Source organism: Scaptodrosophila lebanonensis, unplaced genomic scaffold, assembly GCF_003285725.1.
Source record: "Scaptodrosophila lebanonensis strain 11010-0011.00,11010-0021.00 unplaced genomic scaffold, SlebRS2 tig00001418-arrow-arrow-pilon, whole genome shotgun sequence".
Classification (NCBI taxonomy): domain Eukaryota; kingdom Metazoa; phylum Arthropoda; class Insecta; order Diptera; family Drosophilidae; genus Scaptodrosophila; species Scaptodrosophila lebanonensis.
Window position 1 is genome coordinate 800,640 of NW_022060744.1, and position 12,850 is coordinate 813,489.

General features: G+C 43.7%; 9 protein-coding genes across 9 annotated transcripts; 4 read left to right on the top strand and 5 right to left on the bottom strand.

Moving 5' to 3' along the window:
* Window positions 1-1,074: 1,074 nt before the first annotated feature.
* On the bottom strand, window positions 1,075-2,682 carry LOC115633364 (cathepsin B). Its single transcript, XM_030530809.1, has 3 exons — window positions 2,147-2,682; window positions 1,783-1,950; window positions 1,075-1,716 (listed from the first exon to the last, which is right to left on the bottom strand). Exons 1-3 carry the CDS (start codon window positions 2,534-2,536, stop codon window positions 1,240-1,242), a joined length of 1,035 nt encoding a protein of 344 aa, XP_030386669.1. The 5' UTR covers window positions 2,537-2,682; the 3' UTR covers window positions 1,075-1,239.
* A 205-nt stretch (window positions 2,683-2,887) lies between these two features.
* On the bottom strand, window positions 2,888-3,553 carry LOC115633327 (TM2 domain-containing protein CG11103). Its single transcript, XM_030530760.1, has one exon. It carries the CDS (start codon window positions 3,546-3,548, stop codon window positions 2,907-2,909), a length of 642 nt encoding a protein of 213 aa, XP_030386620.1. The 5' UTR covers window positions 3,549-3,553; the 3' UTR covers window positions 2,888-2,906.
* A 220-nt stretch (window positions 3,554-3,773) lies between these two features.
* Window positions 3,774-4,960, top strand: LOC115633298. Its single transcript, XM_030530709.1, has 2 exons — window positions 3,774-4,371; window positions 4,433-4,960. Exons 1-2 carry the CDS (start codon window positions 3,774-3,776, stop codon window positions 4,675-4,677), a joined length of 843 nt encoding a protein of 280 aa, XP_030386569.1. The 3' UTR covers window positions 4,678-4,960.
* A 9-nt stretch (window positions 4,961-4,969) lies between these two features.
* Window positions 4,970-5,427, bottom strand: LOC115633299. Its single transcript, XM_030530710.1, has 2 exons — window positions 5,365-5,427; window positions 4,970-5,307 (listed from the first exon to the last, which is right to left on the bottom strand). Exon 2 carries the CDS (start codon window positions 5,301-5,303, stop codon window positions 5,070-5,072), a length of 234 nt encoding a protein of 77 aa, XP_030386570.1. The 5' UTR covers window positions 5,304-5,307; window positions 5,365-5,427; the 3' UTR covers window positions 4,970-5,069.
* A 107-nt stretch (window positions 5,428-5,534) lies between these two features.
* LOC115633234 (COMM domain-containing protein 3) lies at window positions 5,535-6,488 on the top strand. Its single transcript, XM_030530628.1, has 2 exons — window positions 5,535-5,780; window positions 5,841-6,488. The coding sequence occupies exons 1-2, from the start codon at window positions 5,624-5,626 to the stop codon at window positions 6,302-6,304; spliced, it is 621 nt and encodes a 206-aa protein (XP_030386488.1). The 5' UTR covers window positions 5,535-5,623; the 3' UTR covers window positions 6,305-6,488.
* On the bottom strand, window positions 6,440-7,948 carry LOC115633232 (methylmalonic aciduria and homocystinuria type D homolog, mitochondrial). Its single transcript, XM_030530626.1, has 4 exons — window positions 7,789-7,948; window positions 7,465-7,710; window positions 7,084-7,409; window positions 6,440-7,025 (listed from the first exon to the last, which is right to left on the bottom strand). Exons 2-4 carry the CDS (start codon window positions 7,691-7,693, stop codon window positions 6,708-6,710), a joined length of 873 nt encoding a protein of 290 aa, XP_030386486.1. The 5' UTR covers window positions 7,694-7,710; window positions 7,789-7,948; the 3' UTR covers window positions 6,440-6,707.
* Window positions 7,949-8,055: 107 nt separating this feature from the next.
* Window positions 8,056-9,047, bottom strand: LOC115633233 (neuferricin homolog). The gene has a single exon (XM_030530627.1). The coding sequence runs from the start codon at window positions 9,015-9,017 to the stop codon at window positions 8,151-8,153; it is 867 nt and encodes a 288-aa protein (XP_030386487.1). The 5' UTR covers window positions 9,018-9,047; the 3' UTR covers window positions 8,056-8,150.
* A 177-nt stretch (window positions 9,048-9,224) lies between these two features.
* Window positions 9,225-9,946, top strand: LOC115633377 (RING finger protein vilya). The gene is made up of 3 exons (XM_030530820.1): window positions 9,225-9,575; window positions 9,643-9,791; window positions 9,871-9,946. The coding sequence occupies exons 1-3, from the start codon at window positions 9,225-9,227 to the stop codon at window positions 9,944-9,946; spliced, it is 576 nt and encodes a 191-aa protein (XP_030386680.1).
* A 667-nt stretch (window positions 9,947-10,613) lies between these two features.
* Window positions 10,614-12,817, top strand: LOC115633246 (zinc finger protein 2). Its single transcript, XM_030530642.1, has 2 exons — window positions 10,614-11,459; window positions 11,523-12,817. Exons 1-2 carry the CDS (start codon window positions 10,743-10,745, stop codon window positions 12,390-12,392), a joined length of 1,587 nt encoding a protein of 528 aa, XP_030386502.1. The 5' UTR covers window positions 10,614-10,742; the 3' UTR covers window positions 12,393-12,817.
* The last annotated feature ends 33 nt before the right edge of the window (window positions 12,818-12,850 follow it).

Here is a 12,850-nt window from a genome sequence, read left to right on the forward strand (position 1 = left end):
TTTCCCAAAGGCAACTTTTTGAAGAGCCCAGAGGACCCCCAAAGCATATGTACATATGCATATATACATATGTAGAAAAATTGTTTAAACCATACACACATGCTTGCATACTTGCATATACATACATACATATGTATGTATATGAGAAAATGCCCACGAGATTGCCTCAAAGGGGGCGTCAAAACATATTTTTCGATCTAAGCTGTTTGAAAATACGAAATATGAAACCAAATGTTCTATTTGATGTTACAAGCAAAAAGAAATAAATGAAAAAAAAATCAAACAAATTATTTTTCATTAAAGGGGGAGTCATTTCAACATCCGGGTATCCTGGGTAATTAAATGAATAATTTGGGGCGTAGAATTAGATAAAATTAAAAAAAAAAGTTGTAAAAAAATATGTATACAAAGGTAAGCTTTGCCTTTTTTTCACATTAATCCTTCGGAAACACTTTCGGAATTCAACTATATTTCCTATAACCAAGGGAGAATTTCTGCATACAATTGGTACTGAAATTAGTTTGAGGAAGTTTCCATTTTATACAAATTGGAAAACAAATTTCAATCGATTGAAACAAGAGACAAATTTTGAAAAGGATTTAGAGAATTTTGTATACTTACAGAACCAATTGGCAGAACTTAAGAGTTTCGATTTTAAACATTCAATGAATTGAAATTTTGTAATCCGTGAGGTAAAGCGGTCTTCAAAATTGAGGTGTATTTCGGAATATTTCGAGTACTTTATGCCATCGGAGATGTTTTCTTCTGCATTTTACATACTTTGCACAAAACTAACAAACTCTTTTCGGCCTCGGGTATAGGTTTTAAACCGATTATACGATAGACCTTTGGTCTGGGGGATTACTCCCGAGTATGGCCATTATGGTATGCCTTGTAGCGTATAATTGGATGTGTTTCAATGGACTTTCGTACATCAACTATGAGAAAATGAAGAATTTTCGTTAAATAGTGATTCAGAACAGACTCATAAAACTTACTTAAATATTAGCACAGACTTGTCAAATTGTGCGATAGGTCGGAATTCCTTACTTTTTGGTGGGACAGTATCATAAATGGTATGGTAAGTATATTCACGTTTATTTGCTAAATGTTTAGAAGTGTTTTCATACATTTTGTATGCGGTTGTTGTTTGTTTGTCACAAACGTGGAATTGTGTGGACATCAGTTTGCCACGGAAAGCTTTTGTTTACATTTAACGGCTTCTCCTTTTACATCTTTTTACAATTTCGGCAGACCCGCCGATATAGCGCTTTCAATACCGCAATGATCCTCACCGCGAAGAATGCGGAAGTAGCCATTCTCACCCCAGTCGGTGTTCCAGGAATTAGCAATTAGCCAGTAGGGGACTTTCTCGTTCCCCTGCTCCCAGACGCCCCAGCCTAGGATGCGAATGGCGTGGCCGCCCAACTCTTTGCCGGTCACATGCTGATAGACGCCGGTCTTGTACTGTATCAAGTCCTCGTAGACGGTGAACGCGCCCTCGACGGGTCCATTGGTCATGATCTCGCGCTGAATATCGCGTACGTTGCGACTGACAGAGTAGGCCTTCGACCCATAATGTTTATCAGCGTTATAGTCCACGTTATAGCCCGTCTCGCACTTGTGCTGGCAGCGTGGTGTCTTGCCATTGGAGCATGGTGGGCGAGTGCCATTCACATGATGCTCACAGGGTTCGATCTCGTAAGGACGACAGCCCTAAAAGGTTAAGGGTGGAAGTTGCGCATTATGGCGAAGCAGTAGCTGCCTTTGCATCAGACTTACCGTATTGGTGCCATAGGGGCCACCACTGACGATGCCCTTATGTGTCCAGTACCTCCAAGCGGCACCTGGGAAGCCACCATTGCAGCCAAAGCCGCAGGTGTGGCAACAGGAGACGAGATCATCGGCCGAGAAGTGAAAATTGACGCTTCCATTGGAATGTATGCACACCTAAAATAATAAATTACAGCTAAGTCATGAACAACAAAGACACACACACAATGGTAGTGGAAATTGCGCAGCTAGCGGAACACACACACATGTACATATGTATGTTTGTACATATAGCAAGCAATTGGCTATAAAATCGATAAGCGGTCAGCAGATAAACCCTGCCAGCCCCTTCTATCTACAAAATGGGACTTACACGATCGGACATTGCTTCCACAGCTCCGAATGCCCAACAGGATCCGCAGGATCCCTGATCCCGAATTTCTCCAATGGTGGGGCAATTGGGCCAGGCTTTGCGCGAATCGAACTCGACAGGCAGATCGGGTCCATCGCCACCAACCAGGTCATCCAAGCCCAGTACCTCGCGTTTGTCGGGCAGCGTAAATTTCGGCGCATCAGGATGCACACCCATTAAACGACGGATGTGCTCCTCCGATCTTGAGTCAAATTGGCGGTCAGCCTTCCATGTGGTACTCTTACTGTTCACCAGCTCTATAAATTCATCAGATAGGAAATGGGGATCTGCGGCGACAGTCGCCAGAGCCACGGCGGCTACCAAAGCCACTGTGGGTAGAAAATTTTTCATTTTACTGCAAACGTCACCAAAATGACGCACAATGCACAATAATGGCGCGGCAATCACGCGGCTGCCTTTATTTATTAATGCAAACTAAAGTGCTATTCTCGCAATTGCAGTCCAGCGACCAAGTGCAGTTATTAACGCCCTCCAACAACGGCAGCTTACGAAAATGAACTGTTTAATACGCGAATATGACAATCATGAGAGCGGGAAAAGTGTGTGCACACACATATATAAGTACAAATAGTGTACCAGTGCTGCCACATAAGCGCGGCACTGGGCAATGCTAAGCGGTGACACAAACCAAGTCCAATAACACCTTATATGTACATTTTTTATTGTTTATTTACTTGCTAATATCACTGGAAGAATACATTTAAACATACGGATTCCAATTGCTGCCATCTTCAGGCAGCAAATTATTTGTAATTAGCAATATGACATCAATGATCCACCAGACACCGACACCGCCCATCGTCAGCAACTTGCCCACAGCCGTCCCCGTTTGTCCAAGACAGAAACGGTCCATGCCCAGAAAGCCAAGAAGCATGCTGTAGATAAGGGTAGTCACAAAGTAGTGGTCCGTATAGCGCACGCAGGGCACACCATCTCGATCGAATGTGCGCGGGCCATAGCATTCAATGTCCGGAAAAACGGTGCACTGCACTTTTGTGTGTTCCACTTCCTCGTAGGTGGATCCACCAAAACGTAAACATCCATAACCCTTTTCCGCCTTTGCAGTTTTGTTATTACGATAATCGATGGGTTCCTTGCAGTCCAGAAAGTCGCGTGGCAGAAACGAGCACATCACAAGCGGTCCCAAAGGATTGAAGTCTGAATGAGCACTTGCTTGAGCTTGTGGAGCTGCCGCCTGTAGAGGAACAACGGACTGAACAGCCGTTCCGGAAACGACTGTCTGTGGTTGCTCCTTGTCGCTACGTGCCTGAATAGCATAAGCTGCTTGACATATGCTTAATAACAATATTAATATCACGTATTCAAACATTTTGTTTCGCATTTCGACGAAGTGCTTGGTTTTAGTTAGAGATGGCCAAGATTTGTTATTGTCGGTCACAGAAGAAAGGCACCACTAAAATTGTTGCGCTTTGTTATCGAAGCTGTAGCAACTCTGCATAGCGCTTGGCTAGCTAAATTATATCGAAACAGTCACATCGTATTTGTTGGTGGCTTGTGCTGTAAACACAATTTTGTTAGTTCTATATATTTAAGTAATACGTGATATATGGACTTATTTGAAAATTTCTGCCGCACCTGCGGAAACGCTTGCGAGGAAGCTTTAAACATATTCAATGAAAACTCGGCGGCTCCATGGCCAGGCATCAACGAATCCCTTTTGTCGGTGCTTGCCAAATGCTTGCCCGCCTCTTTGCCTTCCATAGAACGCGATGATGACTATCCCAAGCAGATCTGTCGAATCTGCCTCAAGAAGCTGCTGCTGATGTATGAGTTTGTCAAAAAGTGGGAGGAAACACACTACGAGTTCAACGTGGCGCTCAAATTCCAGCCACGACGCAAGCGCAACCCCATTTCTAGTGTTACCAGCACCAATGCTAACCAAAGTAAAAAAAAATCACCAGCTACGGCTACTGAGGCGGTTAAGCCAGCCCAACCAATTGATAGTGCTCCAGTAAGCCCACCAATTCAACCCAAACAGGAGCGTACGTCGGCTCGGCCAACACAAACAGTCGTAGAGATTCCCTATGAGTATTCAGTGCAGGCCATGGATGAAACCGGTCAGGCTTCCAACGAAAATGTCGTCATCAACGAAAACGTGGATGAGACGAAAGGCACGTTCCTATTCAAGATAGAGCCCAATGGCGGTAAGTGCTGCTTCTCCAATTCCACACAGAGTTAAATATCTTTTCTGCACTCCATTTTTAGAAATCAACAACGAATTCACAATGCTAAATGAAGAGAACAACGACTTCAGTGTGCCCATGCCCATGGTCGAGATTCCGTCGGAGTCCATAATGAATATAGTAATGTCACAATTGCCTCAAACAAGCGATCTTCCTGATAAGACATTCAATTGCATTTTCTGTCCCGAGTCCTACCACACAATGAAAGCCTTCGAGCTGCATCTGAAATTTGCGCACCGCGATGTCGAATACATATTCAATACTTAACAGTGCACAATCGGTCCATCGTACCATATTCTGCTGCAGTTTGTAAGCCATTGTGTTCGTAGTTCTATGTTATAATAATAGCTCGTATCATGGTTCGTTGAAGAAACCGAAACCTGGTTGCATGTGAAATAAGTTTTAGTTCAAGTAATGCTTTCCTGTGGAGAAGGCAAGCTGAGTGCTGTTCATTAGAACTATTTTTTCTTACCATATTTATATATGTATATAAACATTTAAGTAGATATTAGTTCGAGCCATCTGGCCAACCCACTCAACGACTATATAATAAAGTAAGTAGTTTTAAATGTTTCGTTTTACTTAGCTTTAAAACAAAAAAAATGAATCTGTTGTGTTTGATAATTTCCTAAAGCTTTTCCTCCGACGGCAGTTTCATTTTACTCGTCTTCATCAGCATGCACTTTCTCGGCGCGCGGATCGTCGTGACGGAAGACTACATATCCCATTTTGTAGCGGCGGTTATCGCCGTCCTTGGCGTAGTAATTGGCTAGTCCGATACCAGCCATAACTATGCCAGCAATGGCCAGCGCAGATCCGCCGACAATGTCTGGGATTTCGTTCCACGCACGTTTCAGGAGCGACGTTGAGCCACGAGCCGCTGGTGCTGACATCTGTCTGTGAGAATAAAGAGTTAGATGACCAGATGATGTGTTTAAGAACTGGTATATTTACAAATTTATTTGCGTTAAAGTTACACAACAAGAGCAAACGAATGTTGTCTAGAGAGGAACAAACTGGCACACATACAACTAATCGTTGTTATCGATAAGGTATAACTATGCCAAATATTTTTCGATATTTTTCAGGGTCCGTTATTTGATGAAGGAACTGACACTTTTATATCAACGAGCTTCATGTGTGCTGCACTTGCCATTCACAATTTATTTTCATTTTGTTGTTAACTGTTGGGTTGCGGCTGGCGCGGATTTAGATGGCCACTGGAGCACAATCTCCTTCCACTGACACAAGTGGGCTGCTATCGGCCACAGTTGTCGCTGGTCTCAAGAACTTGGGCACTGTGCTGACACCGCAGGTCACCAAAACACTCGTGGCCAATGCTCTGAAGTTGACCCTGCATCCAGACGCGAGTACGTACATTCATTAATGAAGTTATCGCCTGTTATTTAAAGGCTCATCGACTTTAATAGTTATTGCGCCGGTTCCTGAAATCTATGCCACAAATGCCGCCAGCGCCAAACAGAGCGAGTACGCCGTCGTCACTCTCTACGCAGTGGCCACCAAGCATGCCTGGGACAGCATGACATTGCGTCAGCAGCTGGAGGGACTTTCGCTGCACAGCAGTGCTGTGGAGGAGCTGACGCGTGTGTACGACGAACATCGCAAGGATTTAGTACTACGTCAGCTACAGGTTGGGGAGAACTTTCCACACATCACGGACGTGCAGTGGCGCATTGCCTGCGACGTGATGTCATCCACATCCGACAACAGTTCGGGTGAAGCCCATTTCTACATAAATTTGGGTAGCTACCGCCAAGGCAGCGGAGAGCGTATCACAATTGTCGAGTTCATGTGTAATGCCGAAGAACTGCAATCGCTGATCAACAAACTGAAAGAAATCGAGCGACACTGCCATCAAGTAGCCGTCGTTTAGAAAAGACAGAAATGTGCTGCTCTCGGAGAAGGGGAAATTTCGTTTCATTTTGGTTTTCGATGAGATCATCAAAAACTGTGCTCCCGCTTCCACATATGTATGTACATCCATAAGCCTTAGACGAATAGGAACAAATGTTTTACATATATGTATTTCGTAGAATTATATTTAACAGTTTTATGTACGCGTGTGTTTTGTGTCTGAAGCGCGCCCGCTTCAAGTTTTCAATAATAGGTGTATATACATATATATATGTATGTACATACGTATATACAGATTCAGCCGAGGACCTCAGAGCTTGAACACGGTTATTATTAAACAGCTTAAAGGCTACGGCAATGTCCGACATTCCAATCCAGTTTATTGCAATTTTCACTATGTTGTCGCAAATTTTTGCCAGTCATCATTCGAACACTTTGTCAATATCGATTTGCAACTCGCTGGGCAGGAGAAGCTCCAAAAGTAAATCCCGATTACCTGGCGCCGTGGTGTAGACAGTGCCTGAGAAGCAGGTATTTACATCGTCCTCGGCGGCAATGACAAGGCAATCGTTGTGCATTGACAAGCGCATGTTGATGCCGCGGAAGCGGTAGTCCTGTTTGTAAAGCTTTGACCCATCCCTGGGCACATAGTAGGGACGTCCACTGAAGGGGTTTATGAAGTCCGACCAGTACCCCAGCGATAACAATCGATCGCTTATGTCACGAGCGGCCAACACAAACTGAGAGAGGATACTTCTACAATTCCAGGGTGTGCGACCACAAGCAATAGTTGCTTACCTTAGTCGCTCCAAGCTCAATGTCGCCCTCATAGCTCAGGGTGATCAGTGTAATGTTCGCGTCCCTCTGGTTGACCGCACGCACCGGAAACAGTTCAAGGAGCGATTCCCGAATCAGCATAGGACATTGGCAGCAGCTAAATTCAAGTCTTGTCTTGTCCTCGTTGGACTCTTGAAAGAAATTAACTAGTTTTGAGAGCGGCTCCATCAGTCCCACTGTGGAGGTATCTCCCTGCCAGGCCGGACCAGTAGAATTGGGCAAATAGAAGCGATTGTGCTTAGACGTCAGCTCCCAATTGAGTTCGGCCTCGAGACTGTTGAGATCGTCTGAAAACGCGAAAGCCTATTGAAACCGCATTGAGGACCAACACATTCTCCTTACCATCATCGACGCCACGGGACTTGTTCACAGTCTTGAAAGGCTGGCCCGCATCCGAGGGCGGGCCATTGCGTTTTGAATAGCAGACAACAGCCATTACCTGCATTGGCTCGATGCAGAGCAGCCTCACACCCTGGCTGCTATTGTGACTGTTCAATGTTTTCATGTGTGCACCGGCCACTAAACTTGTGCGACCAAAGTGGCCGAGAAAACGAGTTAACGTACGCGACATTATTATATCATAAGCTTCTGCGGTGGAAAGGCAATTGAATTCAATATCAAGTTAATTAGCGAAGGCCCAATGATTTGGTAAAGTTGCTTACTTACGCGCTTTTTAGTAACAAAAAGGAACAGGTCTGAAAAGGAATTTCTAATTTCACAAAAAATTTTGTTTATTCCGTGAAAAAGAGTCTAAAATTTTCGAGTGCTGCTTTTTCCCTATGTTTTGACGTTTTTCTACGTGTTTAGATTTTGCGTAGCAAATTTAACAGCTGACTAACAAATCTGGCCAGAGTTGCCAGCCGCAGCAAAGACGCGAAGCTTTCGCACACTGACTGTGGCCCGGTACCACGATCCACAGTTCGACAATTTAAATTTAGCACATTATAAGGATATTAGAACTATTTATTACATACACATAATGGAATGAATAGTAAGAACATCATTAGCTCCCCGAGTGGACTTTTTTTTTAAACCCGATAGAAGCATTCATGGGCCCGAGGTTCGCAGTTATTATAAGGCTTAAACATGGCATCGCCATGGGCAGCTTTTGTAGTCGCCGCATCCAAGTCACGGAGCTCGTCCTCGGGCACGCAGGCACAGTGGTACTTCTTGTTTCCACGACTGTAGAGCTTGCGTGGATAGCCCGTCCAATCCCGCGCTTGACCGCCACCACTTGTGGGCGTGCACCATACGCGCGTGCCCTTCTCCTCAGACCACTCAATGTTACAGTCCGGATATTTTGTGCGCAATTGTTCGACTTGAGCCTTGGCAATCTGAGCCTGGTCAAGTAGCGCCAAATACTTGTGATGATAGGACGTCTTGGCTCCGTGTTCGTCATAGAATCGTCCAATTACCTTACCCTTGTAGACATAGTCCTTGACATAGAACTGCTTCCAATTGTCCAGACCCAGTAAATCCTCAGGCTTCAAGCTGAGCACATCGTCAGCCGTTGTTGGGTCGTAGTGGTCGAATTCGCCACTTATAAACGATACGGAGGCATCGCGTCCAACGAAATAATTGTATGAACAGCCGGGACCGTAGTGTTTAACGCCACGGGTCACGTCAAAGACAGCACCAAGGAGCGCCAAATAAATGGGCGCCCCATTCTCACCATTGAATTTTGCCAGCTGCGCAGGCGTAAAGAGTTGATCCGATTGAGTGAATTCAACTGCAACACTTTCACCTTCATGTGCTGCACTTGTTGTTGTTGGCAAATACTGCCCCACTATATTTTTTAACAGAAGCACAATTTCCGTCCGATAAATGCCAGCAATCACAGCCAAAAAAACTAATGATAATTGCACTTTGAAACTCTTTTTAAAAAACTCCAGCATTTTTTATTGCTATTTATACGTTTATTGTTGTTTTTGTCAAGCTGCTATGGCAATGAGGGCAACATCATCAGCTGGTAGTAACAGAAAATGAAATGTGAATGCGTTATTGTGACTTGCAAAAAAAAAATCTACAAATCCATTCACAAGCAATAACTGAATTCCGTTATTTTGTAAGGAAACTTGTAATCAGACAGTTTATTTTAAAAAATGGATGAAAACGACGTGAAGAAGCTGTGGATACATTGCAATCGCTGCTATAAACAATATGTGCACCATAAGGAAACCAGTGGTAGTAGGTTCTTTCTTTTAGCGTGCCAGGACATCGCATGCGATAAGTGTGTAGAAGCGGCGCCAGGACGATCGCCCAGCGATGCCCCCATTTACATCTGTCCCATATGCAGGTGCAAAGTTCGTGGTCGACAGATTAACAATGCAATGCCGTACCATTTGAAGTCCCTTTTTCATCCGGAACCGTGGTTGGATGAGCTGCGCAATGAAGCTATAGCAGGTTTTCAACGCAAGCACATGAACCGCTTTTTGAAGTATTGTCAAGAAAAGGTTGGCAAGTGTTATTGTTGTAGTAACAAATGTACTACGAATAAAAGTTTTTCATTATTTTTCCTAGGAGAAAGAGGTTCAGAAGGTAGACAGTGACATGACCTTGGCTCTTACGGCTTGCCAAAAATTGTACCTAGAGCTCGAACAAGCGCGACAAATACGCAGGCAACTAGAGAACCGAGCGCAGCAAATTAAACAGCAAATCAAGAACAATAGGTCTTTAAGCAAAATCTGCATACACAATTATGTACAAAAATGGTTAAATTGTTTTTCTTTTTGTCTCTTAGTGTCTCAGTCACATCCGGAAGTACTTGTACCTCATCAAATGGTCCCGTTATTCAAAAGAGAGTTCGGCTAGACGCACGTGCTAATTCGGAACCACAAATTTCAAAACCACAAAAATGTCAACGAAAGAACCCAGGCATTACTAGTTTTCAGCACCAGCCCAATCATACATTTGAACTTTAATTTTTTTGCTTTTATAAACTACAATTAAATTATTTCAGAGCATTTCAGTTGCTGAATTGTTTTAACACATCATGAAATATTTCAAATAAGTTTCACTTACATATAAGAAATATTGTTGAAAAATTTCGCTTAAACATTTACTTGTACAGAAGGTACATAAAGACAAATACGTATACATATGTATATTGTTCAACCATAATGAAAGTAGTAGTTACATACATATATAAGAAATATTGTTGATAATTTTCGCATAATCATTTATTATATCATTTAATCTCATATTCTAAATCTATTTGACTTTTATATACATGTAACGAAAATCGCTTTCACAAATAACAATAATTTTCTGTTTAAAGGCTTAAACATAAATTCATACAACAAACGTATGTATGTATGTCTGTCTGTATGTACATACGTATATATGCATTCGTTTTAATGTCGCTGTTATTTTAGTTGTGACAATTGGAGTTTTCCAACACTGTTTGTCATTTCTTCTTCTTCACTTGTGTTCACGACGCCATTATAAGCGAGTGAGTGCGTGCGAGAATAAAATAATTCGTGCGTTTTTCGAATGGCAAAAGGAAAAGAAGTTGATCATTAAAATCGGCGCTTTACGGGTTAATTGTAAACAAAACTGTAGTAATCGAGAGCGTGGCTGCATTCAAATAACAGTTGACGAGCTCGGGACGAGTGGTCGATATGATGAGTTCGAAGGAAAGCGTCGTCCTAAATTGCCGCACATGCACCCGTGCGTGCAAATCGTACAAAGCACTGCACGACGAGATCGAGCTTGGCCCTAGTGATACGACAACTCTAGCCGGTATGCTGAGCTTCTGTTCGAGTTTGTCGTTTGAGCTCGATGACAGTGCTGGATTGCCGCAGCACATTTGCCTGAGTTGCCTGCATTTGCTAGAGCAGGCATTTAGTTTTAAGCGAATGGTACTCGATTCCGATGAATTGTTGCGACTGAGCCTCCTTCAAGGGCAGGGTATTACCGAGGAGTACGTAATGTTTGAAATGCTGAACGAGGAGCAGGAACGTTCAACGCCCACGCCTACGTCCACACCCAGACCAACGCCAACACCTACTCCTGATGATGTTGCGGCCCTAGTGGAAACGTTAAGCGATCCGCCTGAGGCGGAATATGTTATCGAGACCATTGCGGATACGAGCTTGGAGGATGGCCCAGAGGGGCTAGAAATGGCCAACCTACGCGAATTGAATGCGGCGGATGTTGAGTTTGTAACCATCAAAAGCGAGTACGACTCCCTAGTCGAAGATGAGGATGAAATCGAGGTAATGGATTGCCCCGAGAGCTCTGACCAAATACTTGGAGAGGAAATAGTTGTTATACATAGTCCGATCGAGGATGACATTATAGATGAAAACATTGATATCGAGCGGGCGGAGCACCTGGTAAGCGAATATAAACACATCATCCAATGATCCATAGATCTAAATAGCTTTCAAATTCTATAGCTGACGACGGACGGCGAGAATATAGACGACGAGGAGTTTCTGGATGAGGTGCAACCGTATATTTGCAATATTTGCGGCAAGTCCTTCCGCCAGCAATGTCGCCTCAATCAGCACATGCGCGTCCACACCGATGAGAAGCTCTATTCGTGCGAGGTGTGCGATAAGAAACTGAAACATCTCCGCAACTACAGAGAACACATGCTGACACACACAAATATAAAGCCACATCAATGCAACATTTGTGAACGCTTCTATCGCACCACATCCAGCCTGGCGGCACATAAGCGCACACACACCGAAGATAAGCCACACAAATGTGATACCTGTGGCCGCGGATTTGCCGCACTTGATCACATGCGTCGACACAAGCTCACCCACACCGGGGAGCGTCCTTTTGCGTGCGATCTGTGCGACAAGGCCTACTATGATTCCTCATCGCTGCGCCAGCACAAAATCAGTCATACCGGCGCCAAAGCGTTCACCTGTGAGATATGCGGCCTGGGGCTGTCACAGAAGTCCGGCTATAAGAAACACATGCTGGTGCATTCCGGAGAAAAGCCCCACAAATGCCACATCTGTGGACGTGCCTTCACTTTTACCAGCAATCTGAATGCTCACGTGCGTCTGCATTCGGGCGAGAAACCGTTCAAATGTGAGCACTGTTCAAAGGCATTTCCCACAAAGAAGCGACTCCTCAGTCATATGCGTGTCCACAACAAGGAGGCGCCCGTAACTGTCACCGTAACCCCAACCCCAGTTGGCGTCTCTGCCCCTCGCCCAGCTGTACCGAAGGAAACCTATCGTACTGGCCAAATGCCCGACGTACCTGATCAGCAAGTGTCGACCTCAAAGGTGATTGTGGTGCTCTGAGTGTTGGCATCGCCATCAACCGACTAAACACTAAATATAATATTAATTGCGGATATACCGCCTGATATGCCCGATTCGAGGCTCATTTTATAGCTAGAGTTGGAATTCGCCTGCCAGGCCTAGAAAATACTTTTTTCTTATTTTTTGTCACACAACCGAATGTTAGAGCGAAATTTCTGTAAAAAGGGAGTTTAGAGAAAATAAGTTATACTTATACGAGTATACCAAAATGCAAAAAACATGCATTAAACAAAAAGACGAGTTATTTTAGTTTATTTTTTTCTTACCCACCATCCTTCTCCATGTTCTGCAATCGAATTTGCTAACTGAATGGTTTTAATTTACAGTTAACAGTCATTTAGAGTAATATAACTTTTTTATGTATGTATGTATATCAATAAGAAGCCTTTTATTGAATGACGGGACGAATTAGTTCTTTAAGATTTCATTTAATTTTT